At 42.2% G+C, this 27,024-nt stretch overlaps 1 protein-coding gene across 3 annotated transcripts in view; it reads left to right on the plus strand.

The window, feature by feature from the left end:
- The first annotated feature begins 567 nt into the window (after positions 1-567).
- slc12a8 (solute carrier family 12 member 8) overlaps positions 568-27,024 on the plus strand; it is a 163,025-nt gene continuing 136,568 nt past the window's right edge. The window contains exons 1-3 of one of the 3 annotated variants that reach the window (XM_068034496.1): positions 568-835; positions 21,877-22,116; positions 24,796-24,942. In XM_068034496.1, the coding sequence (XP_067890597.1) occupies positions 21,970-22,116; positions 24,796-24,942 (294 nt within the window). In that variant the 5' untranslated portion in view covers positions 568-835; positions 21,877-21,969. Of the gene's footprint in view, positions 836-1,010; positions 1,196-1,249; positions 1,381-21,876; positions 22,117-24,795; positions 24,943-27,024 lie in introns of those variants that run through there. The other 2 variants (XM_068034497.1, XM_068034498.1) reach the window with 2 other exon arrangements.

Genomic DNA, 27,024 nt, shown 5'->3' on the forward strand with positions numbered 1-27,024 from the left:
TCTGCAAATTTGGAGATATTACATTTAGTTCCCTCATCTAAATTAATATATACAGTGAATAGCTGGGGTTGTGGCACCAATCCCTATGGTACCCCACTAGTCACTGCCTGCCATTTGGAAAAAGAACCATTTATCCCTACTCTTTGTTTCTGTCCACCAACCAATTTTCTATCCATCGCAATTCATTACCCCCAATCACATGCGCTTTCATATTACATGCTAATCTCTTTTGTGGGACTTTGTAGAAAGCCTTCTGAAAGTTCAAATAAACCACATTCACTGGCTCCCCATCATCAGCTTTACTAGTTACATCCATAGTAAGGGCACACGATCTAGCCTTTTGGGTTAGTATAGACTGTTAAATATTGGAATGAAACTCCCGAATTGTTCGAACTATTCTCGGGATAAGCAGCCTTAAGTCGTTTAAAGCTGACATCGATTTCAGTGATTTTTAAAAAGCACTTGCAGTTATCAGTCAGGCGGCTGACTTATGACCAGTTTCTTGGCAATACGTGGCAGGTTGAGCGTGATCTTTACCTGAGGAGCAGGAAGACCTGCCCTGGGAAATGATCAGGGGTTGCTGATACCTTCCGCTTCTCTCAAAAACAAAACCTTGCCATGGCCTGAGTCCTCTCTCTTCAACCTCTTGGGCCGTCAGCTGGGGTTTTAACGACACCGAATTCATAAGAAACCAGGAGTTTGAAACAACCGGAAGCGTGCGGAATGTACCGAATTGTTGTCTAGTTTCGCGATCAGGAGGATATTAAAGCACTTCCTCGAAATTAACTTTTTGGCGGAAGAAAACGGAGGCGATCTTCACTGAGCCAAAAGAAAGGTAAAGTTCTGCCAGTGCCTGAAAGTTTGGGGCGAGTGCAATAGACAGTATTAGTTGGAGTGAAACGCATAAGTCAAAGACAATTGTGCGTACATTTGTAAGAGTTTCCACTGCTGATCAACATTCTCATTTTCTTATGGGAACGCTTCGAAGTTTGTGTTTGGTAAGGGAGTGAGAAAAGGTGTTACCCGGATCCGGATGCAGAAAGTTGCTTGGTTTTTATTTGCTGGTACTCGGCACTGTTCCTCATGCCAACCAAGTTATGTTCCAGAATTCCATTGAATTAACAAATACCTGTAAACCTTGAACAGAGTCTGGCGGTTGAACATCAAAAGGACAGTCTTCCCAAATAAAAAAAAGGTACCAGGATTTGTATTTGTTGGAGGGAGGAATGTTGTATGCAGTTTTTGTCATGGAGATGTGCTGTACTGCGGTCTACATGCATCATGTCATTCTCTGTTTGCCAAACTTCTTCGTGAAGACAATACCCCTTTAAATTGCAATGCTGACTACATTTCCTGATTTCAAACATGCTTATACTTGTGGTACGTACTTAAAAGGAACTCTGGACGGGTCGATAGAACGGGGAGGAGAGACGAAACAATTAATTAATTCTATGGAATAATCGATAGCTGGGTGTCATTTTAAAGGTAAACTTTTCAAGATTTCAGATGATGTTTCAATGCATTTAAAATGGTTTATAAATATCATCTGAGTTCTGATTGCGAAGTGAGGTCACCAGGTTGGCTGCAGAGTATTTTTCAAAAGGTATATTCTGTGAGCTTAATGGAGAAAGGTTGTATTTAATTCGGGACATATTTTTCTTCCTACAGCAACTTTCATTCCATTCTCTTGATGCATTTAAGATAAGAATTCAGCCTTGGGCTCTGCTCATCGTGAGCTGACTGTTCTTTATTCGAGCAGTTTGATGTCATGGTGAGAGTGACTGCCCTTGACATCAAGGCAGCATTTGACCAAGTATGGCATCAAGGAGCCTGAGCAAAACTGGAGTCAATGGGAATCGGGGAAAACTCTCTGCTGATTGGAGTCATACCGAACGCAAAGGAAGATGGTTGTGGTTGTTGGAGGCCAACCATCTTCAGCTGCTTCATCAATGACCTTCCTTCAATCATAAGGTCAGAAGTGGGGATGTTCGCTGATCATTGCACAATGTTCAGCACTATTCACGACTCCTCAGATACTGAAGCAGTCCGTGTAGAAATGCAGCAAGACCTGGACAATATCCAGGCTTGGGCTGATAAGTGGCAAGTAACATTCACGCCACACAAGTGCCAAGCAAAGACCATCTCCAACAAGAGAGAATCTAACCATCTCCCCTTGACATGCAATGGCATTACCATTGCTGAATCCCCCACTATCAACATCCTAGGGGCTACTGTTGACCAGAAATTGAACTGGAGTAGCCACATAAATACTGTGGCTACAAGAGCAGGTCAGAGGCTAGGAATCCTGCGGCGAGTAACTCATTTCCTGACTCCCCAAAGCCTGTCCACCATCTACAAGGCACAAGTTAGGAGTGTGATGGAATACTCTCCACTTGTCTGGATAGGTGCAGCTCCAACAACACTCAAGAAGCTCGACACCATCCAGGACAAAGCAGCCCGCTTGATTGGCACCCCATCCACAAACATTCACTCCCTCCACCACTGACGCACAGTGGCAGCAGTGTGTACCATCTACAAGATGCACTGCAGCAACACACCAAGACTTCTTCAAAAGCACCTTCCAACCCTGTGACCTCTACCAACTAGAAGGACAAAGGCAGCAAATGCATGGGAACACCACCACCTGCAGGTTTCTCTCCAAGCCACATACCATCCTGACTTGGAACTATAGCGCTGTTCCTTCACTGTCACTGGGTCAGAATCCTGGAACTCCCTTCCTAACAGCACTGTGGGTATACCGACCTCACATGGACTGCAGCGGTTCAAGAAGGCAGCTCACCACCACCTCCTCAAGGGCAATTAGGGATGGGCAATAAATGCTGGCCTGGCCAGCGACGCCCACATCCCATAAATGAATTTTAAAAATCTATACCAGTAAATTCAGTTACTATCTTATCAATTGTCAATGTTTGTGTCATGTATTATGTTCTGTTCTCTACCGCTCACAACCCCCTCAGCTGTCATTAGTATTTTCAATACCTGATGCCTGCCTGCCACTATTTCTACTTCACCCTCAGAAATCTTTGTCAGCTCAAGGTTGAACTTCTCGAACACACTCTTCTTCAGCCTTCCAGATCCACCAAAACTAGCTCCAACTTATCCAGAGCTCTGCAGGCCATATCGGGTCCTGCACATCCATTGTAAATCTGTTGTAAATCTCCACCGGCTCCCAGGTCCCAGTGCATTTCAAAATCCCTGTCCTTTTCTTCAAACAACGACCTTCCTGCAAAATGCCTCGGCAATCTTTTCTAGCCCTATGTCTCATCATGCACTGTCTGGTATTCTGATTCTGGTTTGCTCTGTGTTAGTTGCTCCTACTTCTTTTACTGTTGGTGACAGAAGCTTCAAACAGCACATCTTTATACTCTGGAATTTTCTCTCCAAACTTTTCATTACTACCCATCTCCCCTCAATAAACACCCGCTCCAAAACTTATTTGGCAATGCATTTAATCATTCCCTAAATTTTCTGCTTTTCTAAAATTTAGGACATTTTGTTTTGGGAAAGGTGCTACACAAATATATAATTTATATTATTCTGTCAGCTTTTGAAAGGAGCACAAGATTCAGCTGTAGATTCTTCTTCAGAACTATATGAAGCAATGGCACATTTGGATTATTGAATATTAACAGTTATGTTAGTTTTAGTTAACTCACACATTTTCTCTCCAAGTTTTAGATGCCTGTAATGTTTTCAAATCATTTGCAGTTAGCTGCTTCCAAATAGGGAGATGTTGGTGAAGTTTGCAATCAGCAGCCATGGTCTGAATTAGAGCACGGTGGCAGAGTAGCTAAAATATTTTGCAAACGTAATGTGAATGCCATTGTTTAGTGTTGTACTTTAAACCATGATAAGTAACTTGGGAAGAATTGTGCCTTTTAATATAATACCTTTGTGTATTTAAAGCTGAAGGTATATTCTACTGAATTCTTCCATGATCCAAAATGTTAATAAATGACGATTGCATTCATTTTCTGCTCTGTCTCATGCTTCCCTGGTTGCTCTACTTTTGACAACCCCACCACCACCATCGCACCGCACCCCCCGTCCCACCCCCGCAATCCAATTACATAATTTGATAGAGGTATTCAAAATCATGAGGGGTCTGGACAGAGTAGAAAGGGAAAAACTTCCCATTCGTGAAATGATTGAGAACCAAGACGGCACAGATTTAAAGTAATGGGGAAGAGAAGCAAAAATGACATGAGGAAACACCTTTTCACGCATTGAGTGGTTAAGGTCTGGACTGCACAGCCTGAGAATGTGGTGGTGGCAGGTTCAATTGAAGCATTCTAAAGGGAATTAGGCTGTTATATGAAAAAATAATGTGCTGGGTTACAGAGAGAAGTTGGGGGAATGGCACGAAGTGAATTGCTCTTTTGGAGAGCCGGTGCAGACATAACGGGCCGAATGGCCTCCTTCTGCACTGTAACAATTCTATGATTCTATGATGGTGGATATGATGTTCCTATAGTATCATGATGTCACAAATGGGAGCATTCTAATAGTGTGTGCTCCCAGACTACTTCGAAGCAGCAGTTCTGAAGCATTAGTGTAACATAGGGTAAGCTTTACAACATTTCTGAGTTGTATTTCCCTTTAAGTAATAATAGGCAACCTGTACTACAAATGGGAACTGGGGATAAACAGATTGATGAAGAAAATTTAAAATGAAGGATGTGGTCGGTGTTCTGGTACAGTAAAGGTTGCATTGTTGCTAGACAGGTTTATATTTCTGTTTGAGCTACCTCCTTTTAGTCCATTTCAGATTTCAAAAATCTCATTCCGTCATAAAAGTCTGTGGTAACATAGATAAAAGAAAGTGAGATAGAGTGGAGGTGAAGGGTATGTTCACCTTAGCAGAGAGGTCAGTGACGAGGAGGGCATAGATTTGAAGTGATTGGTAGAAAAATTAAAAGGGAGATGAGGAAAACCTTTTCACCAGAGGGTGGTGCGCGTCTGAAACCCACTGCTTGAAAGGGTAGTTGAGGCAGAAACCCTTTGCCATAAACCTTCTATGATTCTATGCTGACCCTGCAGGCTGTTCTAGCAGATGAGCTCTCACTGCCCCTCTACTCATCTTCCAAAATGTCCGTGAACTTGTGAACGGGGCCCTTGCCGCCCATGACTTATTGTCGATGATTGCATTAACATAATGACCTTAACAGGAACCTGGTTGACAGGTGATGACACCTTTCCCCCTAAATTAAGCCTCCCCACTTGGCTATATCTTGCACCACTTGTCTCACCAAGACTGACGTTGTGACGGTATGGCTCTTGTCACACAAAATCACACTTTGGTCTGTCCCCATATCCCTCTCCATATCCCTCTGGCATTTTCTCCTACTTTGAACATCTTACCGTATTCCACTCCTCTACCGCTTTAGTCAAAATCCTTATTCTCGACCGCCCACCTAAGTGTGATAAAAATTTTCTCACTGAGATATCTTCATTGCTTTGCACCCTCAGCCAAGCACCAAACAACTTCTCATCCTTGATGATTTCAGTTTCCATCTCAACTCATCGTGCTTTCTTTCCTCTGAGTTCACTGCCCTCTTATCCTCCCTTAATCGTCCCCTTCATGTAATCTCCACAGCCCTTATTAATGGCCACCCCCTTGTCTTTGCCATCTCACGTGGTCTTGTTATTCCCTTCCCATCGTATCAATATCAGATAAGGCCATCTCTGATCACTTCCTTATATCACTCTCCACTCACATTCCCCTTCCATGCCCCAACCCCACCTCCTTCTGTAACTGCTCCTTGAAAAAAAGACTACCCCCAAATACACTTTCAAAATCCCAGCTGTCTCATCTTCGGCCTTCCATTCACATTTATGCAGCTGCTGATTTTCACAACCACGCCCTTACCTCCACCTTTGCCCTCGTCCTCAATAAAACCATTATTCTCTCTAACCCTGGCCATTTCTCAGACTACTTGCAAAGGCTTCTTTTCCTGCTCCCTCTGGTCTCCCCCAAGGATCTATACTTCTCATCTACGTGCTGCCCTTGGGCAACATTCACGTGTATGCTGATGATACTCAGCTTTACCTTAACACCAACACTCTTGACTCCTCCACTGTTGTTAAATGTTCAGACTGCTTGTCCAACATCCAGTACTGGATGAATAGAAATTTCCTCCAAATAAATGGCTACCATGATACTGATACGATGGGAATAGCAAGACCACGTGAGATGGCAAAGTCAAGGGGGTGGCTGTTAATATGGGTTGTGGAGATTACATGAAGGGGAAGATTAAGGGATGATAGAGGGCAGTGAACTCAGAGGAAAGAAAGCACGATGAGTTGAGATGGAAGTTGAAATCATCAAGGATGAGAAGTTGTTTGGTGCTTGGATTAAATTAGACAGCTCGTAACCTTGGTGACATACTTGATCCCGAGATGAATTTCTGACCACATATCTGAGCCATTGCCTATTTCCACCTACGTACGTTTGCCCCACCTCAGCTCAGTGGTGGCACAGTGGCGCAGTGGTTAGCACCGCAGCCTCACAGCTCCAGGGACCCGGGTTCGATTCCTGGTACTGCCTGTGTGGAGTTTGCAAGTTCTCCCTGTGTCTGCGTGGGTTTTCTCCGGGTGCTCCGGTTTCCTCCCACAAGCCAAAAAGACTTGCAGGTTGATAGGTAAATTGGCCTTTATAAATTGTCACTAGTATAGGTAGGTGGTAGGGAAATATAGGAACAGGTGGGGATGTTTGGTAGGAATATGGGATTAGTGTAGGATTAGTATAAATGGGTGGCTGATGTTCGGCACAGACTCGGTGGGTCGAAGGGCCTGTTTCAGTGCTGTATCTCTAATCTAATCTAATGTACTGCTGAAACCTTTATTCAAGCCTTTGTTACCTTTAGACTTGACTATTCCAATGCACTCCTGGATGGCCTCCCACATTTCTACCCGCCATAAACTTGGGGTCATCCAAACTCTGCTGCCCATGTCCTTACTCGCACCATGTCTCATTCACCTACCACCACAGTGCTCTCTGGCCTAAAGTGGCTCCCGGTCAAGCAGCGTTTTGATTTTAAAATTCTCATTCTTGTTTTAAAATCCCTATACGGCCTTGCCCTCCCTATCTCTATAATCTCCTCCAGCCCCACAGCCCTCGGAGGTATCTACACTCTTCTAATTCTGACTTTTTGCACATCTCGATTTAATTGCTCTACCATTGGTGGTCGTGCCGTTAGCTGCCTAGGCCTTAGCTCTGTAAATCCCTCCCTAAATTTCTCTGACACTACCTTTCTTTCTTCCTTTAAGACATTCCTTAAAACCTAATACAAAAGCAAAATACAGCAGATGATGTAAATCTGAAATAAAAACTGGAAATACTCAGCAGGTCTGGCAGCATCTGTGGAGAAAAAAACCAGAGTTAACGTTTCAGGTCTGTGACCTTTCATCAGACGCCTTAAAACCTACCTCTTTGACCAAGTTTTTGGACATCTGCCTTAATATAACCTTATGTGGCTCAGTGTCTAATTTTGCTTTATAATTGCTCCTGTGAAGCGTCTTGGGACATTTTATTACATTAAAGGCGCTATATAAATCTAAAAGCAAAATACTCCAGATGCTGGAAATAAAAACAAGAAATGCTGGAAATACTCAGCAGGTCTGGCAGCATCTGTGGAGAGAGAAGCAGAGTTAATGTTTCAGGTCAGTGATCCTTCATCAGAACTGGCAGAGGCTAGAAATGTAATATTTTTTAAGCATGTAAAGCCAGGGTTGGTCAAGAGATAACAAAAGAGAAGGTATTGATAGGACAAGGTCACAGAGAATAACTGACCAAGAGGTCATGGAATAAAGGCAAATGGTATGTTAATTGTGTGGTGAAAGACAAAGCCATAGTACAGAGAGGGTGTTAATTGATAGAAAACTGAACAGCTGGCCCCAGGCACAAACATGAAAAAAACAGTGGGTAGGCACAGTAGAAACAAACTAAACAGGTTAAAATAAAAGAAAATAGAAAAAAATAACTAAAAATAAAAATAAAAAGGGGGTGGGCTGTCATGCTCTGAAATTATTGAACTCAATGTTCAGTCCGGCAGGCTGTAGTGTGCCTAATCGGTAAATGAGATGCTGTTCCTCGAGCTTGCGTTGATGTTCACTGGAACACTGCAGCAATCCCAGGACAGAGATGTGGGCATGAGAGCAGGGGAGAGTGTTGAAATGTCCAGCAACCGGAAGCTCGGGGTCCTGCTTGTGGACGGAGTGGAGGTGTTCCGCAAAGCAGTCACCCAGTCTGCATTTGATCTCCCCAATGTAGAGGAGACCACATTGTGCGCAACGAATACAGTATGCTAAATTGAAAGAAGTACGAGTAAATCGCTGCTTCACCTGAAAGGAGTGTTTGGGGCCTTGGATATTGAGGAGAGAGGAGGTAAATGGGCAGGTATTACACCTCCTTCGATTGCAGGGGAAGGTGCCGTGGGAAGGAGACGAGGTGGTGGGGGTAATAGAAGAGTGGACCAGGGTGTCCCGGAGGGGACGATCCCTTCGGAATGCTGATAGGGGAGGGGAAGATACGTTATATAAGTTTTTGTTATCAGAGTATGGCAAGGTGTCTCAAAGCATTTGTAGTGCTTTCCTTTACTACCGCTGTGTGTCAGAAACCTGGAACTCCCTTTCTAACAGCACTGTTGGTGTACCTACACCAGGTGGAATGCAGTGGTTAAAGAAGGAGGCTCACCACCACCTTCTCAAGGGCAATTAGGGTTGGGTAACAAATACTGGCCTAGCCAGCGACGCTCACATCCCATGAAAGAAAAAAATGAATAGTTAATCAAATTTGAAACTGAACCTTTCAGCCAATCAAGGTTCTCTTGATGTCGCAGTGAGTTTATCTCATGAAGTATGGACAGTAAAATCTAGGAAGTGCTCAGATTTGAATCCTGGTCTTCGCTAAGTTACTTAATCTCAGGTAGAAGTTGGGTGGTACAACAGTGGCCTACAGTGGGGGCGGGGATTGTGAATATTTGGATGCTCACATCATCAACGTGCGTGTGTGTAAAAGTTGGGAAGGGGAAAATTTGCTAAATGAAGGGGGGAGAATAATTCTGCGAAGTTGCATCTTGCACACCCATTTTGTTTCTATGCCTAAGTTCCATGTATACCTTTAGTGTTTTGTTTGTTATACAAAACTAAATGATGTGCCCACAGCCCAAGTTCAATCCCTGAAGGCTGCTGATAAATTTATCATCAATTAAGTCATGCTACAATTACCTAATTTCAGATTGTGTCTTCAAGTGGTCTAAGTTCTTGCCATATATAATAGAATGAATGTTTAGAAGCTAATATACCTGAGAACTGGTCTGACAGCCTGTTTAGAGGCTAATTTCTGAGTTGCCTGTTTAAAAAAAATAATGAAACTTATAGGCAGAGTTTTGTTTGAAATGGTTCTTAACAGGTGTTTATGTTGCACTTTAGACCTAAAGTAGTTCCCTTTGGTCTGGCATTTGCTTGGCTTTAGAAGATTTATTGCACACCACAGGTGTCTTGTTTTTGATTAGAAGATGAACTTTTTTAAAGATGGAAATGGATTGAGCCTGACAAACCAAACTTCAACAGGGTGGATTTTTGTTGAAAAACACCATTACCTCACCTTGTTTGTTTTAGGCGCTGTCTCACTTGTAATTGCAGTATGCAAAGTGCAGAGCAAGTCCCAAGTTGTATTGCAAATCACACTGCCTGCTGCTTAATAAGCCCATGGGTTAGTGAATCTGCATTCTCAAGATAATGAAATTAACTGCTGTAACCTTTCATAAAATGCCTGGGAGGTTCACAAGCCGAAACACCATGTTTGACTTGTTCTCCCAACAATGGCAAATTTAAGTGGAGTTGAGATGTCTTGCACTGCTTGATAAAGCATTTCATTTGTACCTCAATGCACTTACATAAGTGTGAAAGTAGCAGTAAAATTGCACTCTTAATGATACCTTTGATCTCCACTACTTATCTCTTGATCACTGAGTGCCTCCGAAGTTCTGGGTGAATCACAACTTCCTCCAGTTCAACAATGGGAAAATCTATGGCCCACATCACAACTCTGCTCCCTCTCTGCTAACTTTAGCCCACTTGCTGGCCAGACTGAATCAGACCATTCATAATCTTTGCACCCTGTTAAACCCTGAACTGAGCTTTTTCGCACTCACATCCTATCAAGACTTGTATCCAGCTCTGTAATATTAGCACCTCCAACCTTACCTCAGCCACTCTGCTGCTAAAGCCTATATACATCCTTTTCACACTTCCAGACTTGACTACTTTAGCACTCTCCTTTTGGCCTCCGGTCATCCACTGTCCATAAATTAGCTTGGCTAAAATTCTGCTCCTTGCTAACCAGCACTGATTCCCCATTCCCCAATTTATTCAATTCAAAATCCTTGCCCCTCCATGATCTTGTCTTTCCTCTGTAATCTTCTCCAGCCCTGTTATCCCTCTTGAATGCTTCATTCCTCTGACCCTGCCTATTTTCTTCCATTGCCCTACCATTTCCAGTGCCTTAGTCCCTACTTTAGACATCCCTCCATAAACCTAAGTGCCTCTGCACCTTTCTTAATTGGTAAATGCCTCCTTATAGCTCATTATTTTGGTATCTAATTCTTGAGCATCCCCAAGTTTTTCTTTCCTGGCTTGGTGTCCATTTGAGAAGTACCTGGGAGCATTTTTGTTCAGTGTTATGCTTTGCTTGTTAAGGTATGTGGATACATAAAACACATGTTTTAAAACTCTCTAATGCCTTCACCTCCTTCCTGAAGTGTGGTGTCTAGATTTGGACAAAATACTCTGTTGAGGCCAAACCAGTGTTTTATAAAGGTTCACCATAATTTCCTTGCTTTTCTACTCTATTCCTCTTTTTGTAAAGCTCTGTGCCTTATTAACCGCTTTCTCAACCTGCCCTGCCACCTTCAACAATTTTTGTATATATACCTCCAGGTCCCTCTGCTCCTGCACCCCCTTTAGAATTGTATCCTTTATTTTATATTGCCTTTCCTTATTTTTCCCAGCAAAATGTGTCACTTCACATTTCTCTGCATTAAATTTCATCTGCTACATGCCCACCCATACCACCAGCCTGTCTGTCTCCTCTTGAAGTCCTATCCTCCTCACAGTTCACAATACTTCCAAGTTTTGAGTTATCTGCCCAGATTTTGAAATTGTGCCCTGCACACCCAAATCTAGGTCATTAGTATAGATAAAGAAAATCATTAGTCCTAATACTGACCTCCTGAGGAACCCCACTATATATATTTGAAATAAGTTACTGTGTGGACATATATTCTGATGTAATGTTTCTAACCCATGCTTTTAGTTTAGAACTGAAAATGGGATATAATAATATCGATGTGCACAGTTCAAAATAAAAACAAATAGTATATGAGAATTTAGGCATCTTGAGGACATCCAAACAAATACAATATTGGTATCAAACAGGACATATTTAGATGAAAACATGTGTTATTAAAAATCTTGCATAAAATCCTGCGCACAAACTTTAATTCCTGTTGTCCCAATGTTCGGTCATTCTTTTCTGTCAACATTTACCATTGTAAATCATTAGGACAACAGTTCCCAATTTTGCTACATCAACTGATGAAATGCAATACAGGCCGTGACCATTAGGTGCCTTTGAGACGCAAGTTCCTGTCACCATCTTGTATATTTAAAAGAAACACGTGTATTCATCAGCATATTATGTGCAACACAACAGGCAATTTGTTATCTATAATATATAGAAACAATTTTTGGTAAGAAAATGTAATAGTCTCTTTAACCTTCCAAATCACCTATCAATTTCCTTACTGTGATTATGGAACTAATGGGAAATGCTCCAGTCTCTCTCTCTCAAACTTGCAATAGTCATCTGTTTCACTATCCCTATAGAAGTTTACAGAACAGCTGTAGGGGATTCAGCTCATCATGTATAGAGCAACCCAAACTAATCCCACTAACCCACTCTTTCCCCATATCTTTCTATGCTTCAGATATTAGTCCATTTTCCCTTTTAAAGATGCAGTGGTCTCCTGCTTAGCCACCGTATGTAGCAAAGTATTCCATGCTCCCAGCAACATTCTGCATAAAGGAAGTTCTCTTAACCTCTTCTCACTCTGGTAGTGACCATTTTAAATTAGATTACTTCTATTGGCTGACTCCTCAACCAGAGAAAATGGTCTTTCCCTATTCACTATCAAAATCCACCATAATGTTAAAGTCCCTACAAACCTCTGCTTATCTGTCTCTACTCCATTGGAAATAGGTCCACATTTCATTACGATAGTTTATCACCACTGGAATCATCCTGGTGAATCTATGTTGTAATCTCTCTTTAAGGTGGTAGCCTTAGCTCAGTGGTCACATTCTTATCTCGGAGTTAAAAGGTCATGAGTTGCAATTCCTCTCCACAAAGACTTGAGTCTGTAATCTAACTTCAGTTGCGAGCAATGCCTGATGGAATGTTACCAAGTCAGAGGTGCCGTCTTTTGGATGAGATGTTAAACTGAAGCTTCATCTGTCTTCTCAGGTGGATGTAAAAGATCCCATGGCACTATTTGAAGAAGAGCAGGGGAACTTTCCTGCTGTCCTGGCCACATCCCTCAACCAGCATCACTAAAGTAGATTATCTTGCTATTTCTCTGCTGTTTGTGGCACCAAGCTGTGCACAAATTAGCTGCCACATTGCTCTATACTACCACAGTGACTACACTTCAAAGGTGCTTCCTTGACTATGAAATGCTTCACAACATCCTAATGCCATTAAAGGCTCTGCATAAATGTATATTTGTTCTGTCCTTCTCTGTGACTGTAATGGCTTTTCTGTTATGGGACTGCCTAAAGCTGTGGCCTAGAAAATGTTTTGTAAAAAATTGTCATTATTTCTTTACTCTTGTATACTATGCCCCTAATTATGAAGCCTAAATTGTTACTAATCTTTTTTTTATTGGATTTTTTTACCCACATATGCGCAGGGAACCAAGGAAACCTCCTGTGGATATCACCTAATGCCGTCCCTCAGCTGCTCAATCAGTGTTCCTCCACGTTGAACACCACTTGGAAGACTCACTGAGGGTAGCAAGGGCACAGAATGTAATCTGGGCGGGGGACCTCAATGTCCATCACCAAGAGTGACTCAGTAGCACCACTACTGACTGAGCAGGCCGAGTGCTGAAGGACATATCCGCCAGACTAGGCCTGCGGCAGGTGGTGAGAGAACCAACGTGAGGGAAAAACCTACTTGACCTCATCCTCACCAATCTACCTATCGCAGATGCATCTGTCCATGACAATATTAGTTGGAGTGGCCACCACACAGTCCATGTGGAGACAAAGTCCTGTCTTCACACTGAGGATACCCTCTATCAGGTTGTGTGGCACTACCACCGCGCTAAATGGGATAGATTTCGAACAGATTTCGTAGCTCAAAACTGGGCATCCATGAGACATTATGGGCCATCAACAGCAGCATGTACAGAATGGCCTTAATAGGTCCTTTAATTAGCCTAATTGGCTACCCGCTGCTTGCGGGTGGGTAGCCATCACCCTCCCAATCCTGCCTCCATGAAAATTGCCTGGAGGCAAGACTATGGTGGAAGACTGACATGTCAGTTGGTAATGGGAAATTGTGGGCTTGTCCGCCTTTGGTCTCGCCAAAATTTTTTGTTTTTATTTTAATATTTTGTATTCACTGTAATCTCCTTTATGTTGGAGAGCCCACACACATACTGTGTGACCGCTTTGCTCTCCCTTCTATTTCTGTCTGTGATTTTGACTTTCCTCTGCCTTGCCACTTCAGCTATCGCTCCCATTCCCACTCTGACAACTTCATCTTTAACCTCCTAAACTTTGCAAACAAGCTCAATGTAAGCTTCAGGAAGAGTCTCTCATCATTTTCTGGGAACTCTAGAGTAAAGGCCAGCTCGGGTCTGCAAATGAAACCTGACCCGAGCCCGATGGAACCACATCTGACCCTGAGCCCGACCCAGCCCGAGTCCTTCCATTTTTTCCTGTGCCCGACCCGACCCGACCATCAGTTAACCTACGTTCTGTTTTTCACTTCGTTGCTGATCTGCACAAGTTTAAAATAATTGTAACAAAACCACCTTTCTAGTTCAAAAATTACATTAACATTGGAGTCACTTACCTGAGGTCGTGATAGAGCGTATCCGACCTGGCCCGGCCCGACCTGAGCCCGAATGCCGGATCCGGAAATGCGACCGAACCCGACACATGTTATCAGGTCCCTTCGGGTCGGGTAGCTGGCCTTTACTCTGGAGCCCTCTGTGCTTAAAATTAACTTTAGCAACTTAAGATTTCACTTTCTCTCCCATTTTCTTCAAAGCACGGAATCTATAATTGCCTTTGACATCTTGGGGGTGGAGACACTGGTGTGAACCCTTTGTTAGAGCATGATTTTGACAGGGAATCTATACCTGGGGAGCTGTTTTTTTCATTTTTACAGATGCTGATGAGCCTGCTATGCATTTCATTAATTTCTGTTTTTATTTCTGATTTCTAGTGATAGCACTTTATTCAATATAATTTTACCTGCACTTGATTTTCCTTTATTTGTCATGAAATCAACACACTCACTACAGATCAAATCAGTATGTTAATATTACTGACATTTGTTTTGGTAGTTCATGTTAAAGAAAATTAATGTATGCTTCTGTTATAGCATGGTGATAAACAGAAAATTGCTTTAGAATATCACATTAAATCAAAATGATATTATCTATAGCATGGACTGCATATCTAGGCAATACTGTCCATAACCAAAAAATACTAATTAAGATTATGTCTTTTCAAAAAAAAAAGATTTTCTTATCACAAGAGTATGTACAGGAGCTGAACTTATTCAATTGTATTTTCTTTTTCAGTAATGCAATATGGTTACAAGGGGAAGATTATTTAGTAGTTTACTTAAATAATTACATAAATGATTTGGAGTTGGGAACTGGTAGTACTGTATCAACAGTTGTGGACTAGACTAAATTAGAGGGTGTAGTTAATACTGAGGAAGATTACGGCAAATTATAAGAAAGTGTTAGTAAACTCACAGAATGGGTATGCAAATGAACTTCAAAGTGAATAAGTATGAGTTGATGCATTTTGGCAGGAGGGCTAAGGAGGCCACCTACTTCTTGGAAAATAAAAGTGTAAATGGGCTCGAGGTGCAAAGGGATCTAGGGGTACAGATTCACAAATCATTAAAAGTAGCAATACAGGTAACAAAGCTACTTAAAATACAGACAAAGCACTGGAGTTCATTTCTAGAGAAACAGATTTCAAAAGCGGAGAATTTATGTTGAACTTGTATAGAGCCTTGGTGAGACCACACTTGGAGTACTGTGTAGATCTACTGGGTAGATATAGAGATGATTCCACTTGTGGGGGAGTCCAAAGTAGGTGTCATAAATATAAGATCTAATGAAATCCAATGGGATTTCACTTGGGAGAAGGGCAGTAAACTGATCAAAGTTACTTTAAATATCACAACAGAGCAACAATTCAAAGACAAAATTGGGTCTTAATGTTATAACCAGCATGGTCCAGAACAAAAGCGTCTTCTTGATGTTGAGATCAGTCCAGAAATTTGAAGCCAAGTGCCAAAGAAGATCTAGATCTAGATTTTTCCAGATCTTTTCACAGCTCACAGATCAGAAAAACAAAAAAAAGCAGCAGATTGTTGATGGAAGCAGAGTCTTACATTTTTTCCAATTTAGTCCAGTGCAGAAACATGATCTTGATGTCCAGTGAAGCTAGGAATTTGAAGCCAGATTTGAGAGACAAACCACATCCAGGTCTCATCCAGATCTTTACCAGAGCTCACAAGTTAAGGTCGGGAGATGGGGTTTGTACCTTCAGACAGAGGCTGTTTAAACTAACAGTTAACTTGAAGTTTGGGCTAAAAATGGACCCACTGTTAGAATCAAGGGAACTTAAACAGCAGAAGAGAGGATTTAGTGGGGAGAAAGAACAAAGGATGACAGCAGATAGCCACGGATAGACGTGTACAGTGAGGTGCTGCCTAGGGAGCTAACTGCCCAGGAGCCATCTTAAGCATGATGCAGAGTGCAATACACGCATCAGGAAAGCAGCTGCCACCTTTGGCTGACTTGCGAAACGTGTATGGGATAACACCAAGCTGACCCTTAGGACCAAGCAGATGGTTTATAAAGCCTGTGTTCTCAGCACCTTGCTGTATGGCTGTGAATCATAGGCAACTTACAGCTACCAGGAAAAGAAGCTCAATAATTTCCATCTTCACTGTCTGTAGCACATTATAGGTATATCCTGGCAGGACAAAATTACAAATGTGGTAGTCCTCTCAAAGGCAAAGCTCCCAAGTGTGTTGGCACTAAGCAAACAGAGGCGGCTTCAGTGGATCGGACACATCCGCAGGATGGAAGACAGTTGCATACCCAAGGACCTTCTGTATGGGGTGAGGTAGCTGGGGCCAGATGACCAGTGGGGAGCCCAAAGCTCCACTTCAAGGATGCTTGCAAGTGTGACATGAAGGCCCTAAACGTTGACTATTGCACTTGGGAGTCAATAGCTGGTGAAAGAGGGAAATGGCGACACATCCTGTGGACTGGTGTGTACTACCACAATGACCAGCTGCTACAGCAGCTTGGCAACAGGCACCAACATCAAAAACAACAACTCACAGCATCACATGACAGCTTCACGTGCAGCACTTGTTGCAGAACCTGCCTCTCAAGGATTGATCTTCACAGCCATCAGCAAAGGTGCACCAAGAGAAGGCACTCCACCTAAATGGATTGTTGGCTGTGTGTCCATCATCTTTCATAGATGGAAGGATGCCAGCCAACTGGTAACTTGATGCTGGATTCACTTTTTATAATTCATTTTTCCTTGTTTGGTGCACGGCCTTGAAAGAACCTCAGTGAGACAGATGCAGTTAAGGACTTCAGAATGAGCATCAATCCTGCCTATAGGAACAGGTGTAGGCCATTTAGTCCCTCGAGCCTGTTCTGCCATTCAATGAGCTCATGACTGATCTGAGACCTAACTCCATATACTTGCATTTGTCCAATATCTCTCTAAAACTTTGGTTAACAAAAATCTATCAATTTCAGATTTAAAATTAACAATTGAACTAGCATAAATTGCTGTACGCAGAAGAGTGTTTCAAATTTCCACCACCCTTTGTGTGTAGAACTGTTTCTTAATTTCACTCCTGAAAGGTCTGGCTCTAATTTTTAGAATGTGCCCAAAGTCTTAGACTTCCCAGCCAGTGGAAATAATTTCTCTCTATCTACCCTCTCTATTCCCCTTAATATCGTAAAAACTGCAATCAAATCACCCTTTAACCTTCTGCTCTTTTTCTCCATGCAGGAGAGATGAATATGACTAGGGAAGATGGTATATGAGGTAGTTTCCTGTTACCTTCCTCAGACCGGAACAGGAATTGAACTTATGCTGTAGATGTTGTTCTGAACCACATGCTAGCCAACTGAGCTACCTGGTCCCCTTTTAAAAGGGTATCTAATAAACATGTTCAAAATTATTCAAGGGTTTAATAGGGTCATTAAGTGAAAGTTTATCTTGACTGGTGAGTGAGTTGGTAATAAAAGGGCATAAATTTAAGGATTAGTATTAAAAGTATAAAAGGGCAGGTTTGAAAAGGTTTTTTATTTTTGCAGTGCCACACGTGGCTATTGAAGCCAAGTCGATCAAACATTTAAGTGATAAACGCTTAAAGAAAAACATTGAAGAATGCAGGAAAAGAGCAAAGAAATAAGATTAGAATAGCTATCTCCTATCTCTAGCTAGCACCAACACAGTGGGTGGAATCGTCTCCTTATTTCCCGAAATTTCTATAACCCTGATTTTGGAGAGTTTATAAGGAAAACTCAATGGTTTGTTTAGTTAACATAAGAATCAAGCGAGTGCTCAATTTCAATCTCCTCATTTGTTTACACTTCAAGAGGTATTGCGAAGGTCCTGTATCTGGAACCAACATCTGGATGCAGCAGTCTCCAGGGAAGCGTCTGATTAAGACAGCATTGTAGCCGACTGATATCACAGAAGTCAACCTGACGGAGTCCCAGCAAATTCTTCATTACTGACCATGCCACATGACAGATGGAGTCCTCACTTCTAGATAATCTGGCTTTTCCTCTCATCCTCAATTTTTTCCCCATCTGTCCTGAAGGTGGTTGCTTTTGCTGGATTTAGCCCCATGGGTGATGGCAGCATTCCACATTTCTCACAAATGATCATTGTTTGACTCAGCTCACGCATCAATATTCAGCACCATATTTAGACATTGGTGCAACATAGCAGAGCCCAATCATGTCTGCATTAACTTTATCCATTAGGGGTCAATAGAAAGCAGGCCCTGGTTGATTTTCACCTTTCTAGTGAAAGACACTGAGGCTAATTGTTGCATCCCAATTGCTGCTATGCCTGAGATTAAATAACTCACTGTAAACTGGAGATGGAATGTGTGACCACCTGACTTAGTAATGCACTCAGTGATGCCTTGACCCAACAGGCTACTGGAGGAATCTGGATGACTCTTCTGTGTGGTTCAGAATCTTGGTAATTTTGACAATGAAGCAGCATGGATATTTGTGACCTTGGTGCAAGCTTGCACATTTTTTCAAGGATTTGATCTGCTCAGCAATTAAAATCTTGACAAAATAACTAACCAGATCAGTCGCAAGAAGTTATTTCGTCATCATTCAGAAGGGATTCCTCAGAAACTGGTATTACCTAAGAAATATAGGCAATGAGTTTGCTGGCAATTGCTATCTTTCTGTTGCTGTTGTTTTACAACTATATCTGCCAGCCTAGTAGTCATCCAAATTACCTGTTTCCCTGACTAATAAGAGTAGGTTATTTATTGATGTCGATCTCATTCTGGGTGTGAGATTTTAATTTGTGACAAGCAGGATTAAGGGGCCAGTTCACTAGAGTTATAGCTGTTGCTTAAGCATGTTGGCAGGATTTTCCAAAGTTTTTGCTTTAGTTGGTAGAAAGAAGAAACCTTCTGGTGGATGAGAAGGATACATTATAAACTCTGAGGAATAGGAATAACTAGTTTAAAGCAGGAAAAATATTTTCCAGTTGTTTAAGCACCTTGTTCAATGGCATTTAGTGGTTAATGCTACTAGGAGAATAAAAGTCTTTAGATCCAATATTTATCATTCAGCTTGGTTCATTTGGTAGCATTCTCACTCTGGGTCATTACGTTTTGGGTCCAAGCCTTATTTCACGAATGCATAATGTTAGGCTACATGGTGAGGGGTTTGGGTGGTTGCCACTGTTCAACTCCCACCTGACCACAGCAAATATGCTTTGTTACTAGCGTTTTACCCCTTTGCGTTTTATTTGCCAAATAGACAGCGACAAGTTTTCTTGTAGTTTTAAAAGAGAAAATCTATTCTTCTTTGGCCTCCTTATCTCGAGAGATAATGGGTAAGCGCCTGGAGGTGGTCAGTGTGGTGTGTGGAGCAGCGCCTGGAGTGGCTATAAAGGCCAATTCTAGAGTGACAGGCTCTTCCACAGGTGCTACAGAAAAATTTGTTTGTCGGGGCTGTTACACAGTTGGTTCTCCCCTTGCGCTTCTGTCTTTTTTCCTGCCAACTGCTAAGTCTCTTCGACTCACCACACTTTAGCCCCGCCTTTATGGCTGCCCGCCAGCTCCGGCGAACGCTGGCAACTGACTCCCACGACTTGTGATCAATGTCACAGGACTTCATGTCGTGTTTGCAGACGTCTTTAAAGCGGAGACATGGACGGCCAGTGGGTCTGATACCAGTGGCGAGCTCGCTGTACAATGTGTCTTTGGGGATCCTGCCATCTTCCATGCGGCTCACATGGCCAAGCCATCTCAAGCGCCGCTGACTCAGTAGTGTGTATAAGCTGGGGATGTTGGCTGCCTCGAGGACTTCTGTGTTGGAGATACGGTCCTGCCACCTGATGCCAAGTATTCATACGCCTTAACCTGAAATTGTTGTGACCACATCCACTCTCACATTCACCAGCACACACACAGACACAAGAAGAGACAGATTGAGAGGAAAAGGGGTAAGTGGGTTTAAGTGGGGGTAGGATTAAGGGGTCATGGTAAACCTGTTGAATTCTCTCGGAAGTCAGGTTCTTGTTGGTTGCAGGCCTGAGGTGTTTGTAGGTTCCTCTCTTTGTTGAAAGTTCAGTTGAATACAGTGGATCACTTCTAATTCACTGCTATATAAGTATAGATGTTGAAATCTACAGCAGGGCGCTTCCCTTCTTGCTGGATTTCTCTCGGCCTATTAGCTGGAAGCAAGCTTCTTGGATGCTGCTTTCTGGATCTCTCTCTCTCTCTCTCTCTAGGGCTGCCTTTTAAGGTAACAGTTTGTTACCTCTTGCCTCTGCTGGGAGACATGTATTTTCTTCCCTGTAGTGACCGACAATGGCTACTTCACACCTCCTTTGTTTCATAAGAACCCATTCAATTCCAAAGTGTCTCTCGATGGGTTCAGTTGACACCTCTCAACCTAATTAGACATCCTTTGTTCTAAACAGACAGTGTGGCCATGTTCAATTACACATGTGACCATTTTTAACAGCATTGTTCACTTTTAAAAGAAAGGTCCATTTTTTAAAAGAGAAAGTCAATTTTTATAACTCTTCAGTTTTAGTTTGTAATTTTTCATCGTCGCACTTTTTGTATGCATGTCAATAATCTAAACTGACACTGCAATGCAGCACCGCACGCATCCTGTATTGTCAGAGATACTGAGCTTGATTTTGAAGGCTCCCCGACACCGGGAACAGTAGCGGGGTGAGGAGGTGGATTGAAGATAGCAATGGATGAGTCCCGCCACTGACCCCGACGCAGGCAGGCCTCATCCCTATCTCTGCGGCGGTGACGAGGCCTTGTGGTGGCTCCCCGCCACTCGGCAACGGGATCACTATTTCCATATTTAAATAAATTTATCTACCGGAATCAATAAAGATCCCGTCGCCTCCTTATTCACTGCACCGCTGTTCATTTGGGCGGCCGGCAGTGTCGCGCCTTTGAATCCCCATACGGGGAAACGAGGGGTGACTCCTGTGGGGAGGGGGAGGAGGTACTTTTCTCAGTGCAGTAGGGGGAAGGGGAGTCAAACTCTTCGGATTGATTTGGGGGGTGATGGGAAAGGGTAAAGGACAAAGGTTCAGAACTTTTGGTGGGGGAAGGTCAAATACTCAAGGTAGGTATTCCGTGGGGGGGGGGGGGGGTGGTGAAGGGCAGTTGCCGTTGCTGGAGATGGCTTGCCCACCTACTTCACGTCATCGGGGGGAGGGGTGGTGGCGGCTGTTCCAGCCATGCTAATGAGCCACTGCGTTTGGAATTGCGGCAGCTAAGTGACATGGGCCCCGTGTCTGTGGGCCGCCATGTTTTCTGCCCACTACCTATTTCGGCGGCGAGCTTTCAAAATGCAGCTCACTGTCTTTCAAATGAATTGTTAAATCTCAATGCCCTTTCTGATGGTTCTACTGATTTAGTTGGATACTTAAGATCTTCTGCACTGTTGGAAGAAAAGCAGAGTTTCCCTCATGTTTTGGCCAACATTAATTCCTCAATTAATACCATTAAAAATAGATTAATTAGCCAATCATCTCTGTGGGATCTAGGTGTTTGCCTGTACAGTAACAATCATTGTCCTTGAAAAGCATATCCTGTAAGCAAAGCATATTGAGAGGTTTCTGAAAGATATGATCAGGTCAATATTTGTATAAAAGGAGCACCACCTTATAATTCATATCAACATGAGTTAGAAGCCTCTGGAATTGAGTTCTTAACTGAATAATATGCAACAAAAGACTGAATATCTAAAGTTTCTTTTATTTTAGGGTAAAGAATGAAGTGGCTTGTTTTCATGAAAACAAGAGGCACTTCAACGAAACCTAAGTGTTGACGTAGATATCCCTTTACTGTTTGGTTGGATGCTTCAGCATTTTCACAGTATGGAAGAAGACTGGAATCTGAAATGTAATTCGGAGGTGACGGATAAAGCAACATTACTACTAAATAGTTCCTGTGGATCTAGAAGTACTGGGCAAGTGCAAGAACTTTTCCATGAAGCTGCACAGGTGAATTTGACTAACAGATTTATGTAGTTACTGTCTCCTGGGTAACCTTTTTGAATACTTTCTGCCCTAGGGTGCTTTTGCATATTTAAAAAAAATCCAGATTTAGGACCAATTATTTTGAGCACTTTCTACATAGGGGGAATTTAATGATTTTATGCTCTGCACGCAATCTGCTGGGAGTTTGGACTCATAACATTACCTCTTATTTTGTAAGATACTTAGAAGCACAGTCCAGCCTTTGTCTTTTTGATGGTGCACCCAAAGTGTATATTATATAGCAGAAATATTTTGATCCAAACCATTTCTATGTATTATCAAAGTATTTTTTTTGACAGATTATAGCCATTAAGTCAAATGCATTGCTTAAGATTTTTCAGAAAGTGTTAACATTAAACTAAATATTCAAGGCAAAGAAAAGTAATGCATATTTTAGTAGACCAACAGCGTATACACTTCATCCCATAAAAACATAAAAAAAAAACAGGTGGTCAATGTTAAACATCTTATTCAAATTAAGAAAAACCAAGAATAGGAAATGGATCTGGACAAATTTCACCCTAGCCTGTGTGTGCAAGGATAGACATTCCAGTATTGCCATATCATATAGCAAGAAACACTCACTGGAAAACTATGAATCCCATCTGGCTTTTCCAAGACAGTAAAATTCATTTTTGACTGCCAATAGCAGTTTTGATGTTTTCTATGAAAAAGTTGAACTTTGTAATTTCTTGGAGCTGACTGAGATTGAGGAATGTGGATTCAGGCCATGAACTTTTAAGATATTCACCACTTTAGTCTAAAAGGCCATGGGCATTCTCATAGTATATGTATCAGGATACATAGCTCCTTAACTCCAACACTATCAATCTAATCTAACTTCCATAGCTGTATAAAGCAAAACATATTTAAATTTGATATTGAACATAAGTTCTAAAAAGGCAGCATGCTTCACTATATTGCAATATACTGTGTTACTTTTGCATTAAAATCAATTAAAATGTGAATTTTCAAACTCATAATGCAGTCATAATGTATTACTTTAATCTTAGATTTGTCCCTACATGTTTTCTATTTTCTCTTTTATGGACACTTGCACTGTAATAATGCAAGCAATTTTAAGGTGGGATAAAGTTTGTGAAAAGTTAAATAACACATATTATAAACTCAAATGAAAATGTATCCATTTAATTTTTTATTTGAGCAAAGGTAGTCTAAAGTAAATGCCTTGTGGACGAAGCAAGTTCACAGTCAACAGATGTTTAATGCAGTTAGGTATTAGTACAACCACGTCAGCAGCTTATAGCAATTAGAATTACCCCATAAAATATGTTGTGAGTACAGTTGCAAACTGTTTACTTTATCTCTAATTTAGATAATTAGATGTTACAAATCAAATTGTATCCTACTTTCACAATGTTATAAACTATTTCAAAATTGCCATTCATAGAAATCTACTATAAATATCCTTCCACATGTAGACTCTCATACATTGAATGTGCAGTTGGTATTTTATTGCTGAGCTGATTCTTGGTTGAAAATAATGGGAAGATCTTCTACTTTCTTGACTGAGATTTATGTCATGGCAGCAGCCGTAAACAATGGCGGCCTGCATTTGCAGGCCAAGTTTTGCAGAGCCGCCACAATATTAAACACGGCAGCTGATTTAAATATCCGGAGTGGACTGCCTCCCCATCCCCCCCCCTCTCCCAACCAAGGTGTGGAGGGGACGGGTGGTCCGTCCCCAGCAATGGTGTCAGGCACCACTGTGCAGGCGCTGATGCCATTTTTAAAGGACTTCCAGCCCTTCCATTTAATTTAAATGTTTAAAGAAAAACAACTTTAAAAAAATTAAATAAAGTTATCTCAACCCTTTTCCAACCCCCCAATGACCATCAAATTCATTATTTGCCCTCTTCCCCCCCAGCCCCAAAACACTTACCTTGTGCTCCCGACCTCCCCCCCCACTCCCCCACCAAAGTTATTACACTTTAAACTCTACCCCTTCCCACCACCCCCCAGACCAATCAGATATGTTTGACCCCGCTCCTCCCACCGCCCTGAAAACTTACCTGCTGCCCCCTCCTCACCAGTGTTCTGCCTTGGATCTCTGGACTGAGATCCGAAGGTGCGGGAGTGCCAGCAATGATATTGGAGCGGGAACGGACGACGGATGTGGGCAAGTCATTAATTCGTTAATTTGCATTTTTTTGATTATGTAAATTCTGCTCCCGTCACCGAGCGGCGGTGGGAGGCCTTGCCGCCGGCGAAAATATTGGGTGGGGCCTTCCCGACATCAAGGCCTGTGGCGGGCCTCTGCCGGAGTCATTTTCCGGCCCCCCTCCCCTCACCCCACTGCCACGATCTCCAACATCAGGAAGGTTGTAAAATTTGCCCCTCTGTGCCAAGATATGGATTGGGATATGAGCATAATTAAAAATAAATAATTTAGATTACTGTGAAGCCTTGCAGTTAGGTTAGAAAATTATATGTGCAAACTCCTGCTTTCACTGTGACTCTTCTTTAGATAGCAAAACACTAGTTATTTGATCTGATTTTTGAAGGCCTAGAGATACAATAGTTACAGGGATAAAATGGTTTCCAGACAAGTCTTTTGTCTTTTAGAATCACTGTATATTGTGTACTTGGATACTAATCGTACAATGATTGTGTACCAAACAGATTTCCCAGTCTCATGTTAAGCCCTGGTGGAAAGTTAAGATATTTGTCTGGGAACCAGTGCTATTTGGGACATGGGATGGAGTATTCACAACTTGTATGATCAACATCTTTGGAGTAGTTCTCTTCCTGCGGACTGGGTGGCTTGTGGTAAGTCGATGTTTATTTTGTACAACTTTTACAGCTATGTTGACTTCAAGAAGATGAATTTTGAATCAAGGGGTTTTAATTTTCCCTGATAGTGGACCACTTAATCTGTGTGTGCAAAATTCCTTTACATGTCAACTTTGCAATTAAGAAATTAAAAATAAATGGATTTTGCAACAGCATTTAAAAAGTGTGCAAAGCAACTTTACAGATACATTAAAATAAAAGCAAAATACTGCGGATGCTGGAAATCTGAAATAAAAACAAGAAATGCTGGATCCACTCAGCAGGTCTGGCAGCATCTGTGGAAAGAGAAGCAGAGTTAACGTAACATATCTTCGGTTCCGAAAAAGGGTCACTGACCTGAAACGTTAACTCTGCTTCTCTTTCCACAGATGCTGCCAGACCTGCTGATTGGTTCCAACATTTCTTGTTTTTATTTACAGATACATTAATCAGTGTGAGTAGAAAAAAATAAAACCCAAGCTGTTTAAAAAGCTCACTGACAGAAACCTGTTACAGAGAGAAAGTTTAAAAAAAAGTCATTTGAATAGCTTGTTTGAATTTTGATGACTTTAAGGCCATTGACTCATAATTCAATGCTATCAAATTGTTGAACTTTTTTTTACTTCAAGCTGAATTTGTTTGGCATAATTTTTCACTTGTATGAGGTTACAAAATAATCGGACTTTCACCAACATGATTACACGTTATATAGAAACATAGAAAATAGGAGCCAGGGTAGGCCATTTGGCCCTTCGAGCCTGCCCCGCCACTCATTGTGATCATGGCTGATCATCCAACTCAGTAACCTGTTCCCGCTTTCGACCCATACTCTTTTATCACTTTAGACCCAAGAGCTATATCTAACTCCTTTTTGAAAACATTCAATGTTTTGGCTTCAACTGCTTTCTGTTCTAGCGAATTCCACAGGCTCACCACTCTCTGGGTGAAGAAATTTCTCCTTATTTCAGTCCTGAAAGGTTTACCCCATATCCTTAGACTATGACCCCTGGTTCTGGACTCCCCCCACCATCGGGAACATCCTTCCTGCATCTACCCTGTCAAGTCCTGTTAGAATTTTATAGGTTTCTATGAGATCCCCCCTCACTCTTCTGAACTCCAGCGAATATAATCCTAACCGACTCAATCTCTCCTCATACGTCAGTCCCGCCATCCCAGAAATCAGTCTGGTAAACCATTGCTGCACTCCCTCTATAGCATTTATATTTAAATATGTATATTTAAAATATATTAAAATATATTTTAAAATATATATTTAAATAAGTAACTTAGTGGGCTGAATTTTCTTTTCCTGCCACAAAAAAATGGCGGCCTGCCGCATGGGCTGCGTGCCACCACACCGCCGTGATCTATCGCGCAGTGGCTCATTTAAATATGCAGAGCAGGCTGCCCCCCCCCCCCCACCCCCCGATCACATAGCAGGGGCAGCCTCAGCAACACCATGAATGGCGTCAACTGCCTCTGCACAGGCGCTGGCGCCATTTTTAACGGGCTGCCAGACCTGCCACAAAAAGTGCAGTTGAACCCCATACCCTCCTCCACTACACTGCAAATAAATTCTCGCCCTGTTCCCCCCCACCCAAAAAAACACTTAAATTGCAGAGTTGCCCTTTCCCTTCACAAAACACTTAAATTGCAGAGTTGACTTTCCCCTCCAACAACTGCACAAAGTGCAGAGGTTACCCCTTCCCCACCCCACCCCGCCACACTAGAAATGCAGAGTGGACCCCATTTCCCTCCGCCCCCCCCCCCCCCCCCACCACCTACATTAAAATCCTAAATTCCCCCCTTCCCCACCTCGGTGGCGCCAGTTTTCCTTGGATGGGCAAATGAAGACGTGTGAGTGCTGCCCGTTGCACGGAAGATTCTGGACAACCGGCAAGATCACGGGGAATTGTAGGTAAATGTATTCATGAGGTTTATTTCAATATTTAAAGTCGGGAATTTGGAACTATATTGTTATTCCTTCACTGTCACTGGATCAAAATCCTGGAACTCTCTTCCAAACAGCACTGTGGGTGTATCTACACCCCAAGGACTGCAGCGGTACAAGAAGGCAGC

This window comes from Heterodontus francisci, chromosome 7 (genome assembly GCF_036365525.1).
Source record: "Heterodontus francisci isolate sHetFra1 chromosome 7, sHetFra1.hap1, whole genome shotgun sequence".
Classification (NCBI taxonomy): Eukaryota; Metazoa; Chordata; class Chondrichthyes; order Heterodontiformes; family Heterodontidae; genus Heterodontus; species Heterodontus francisci.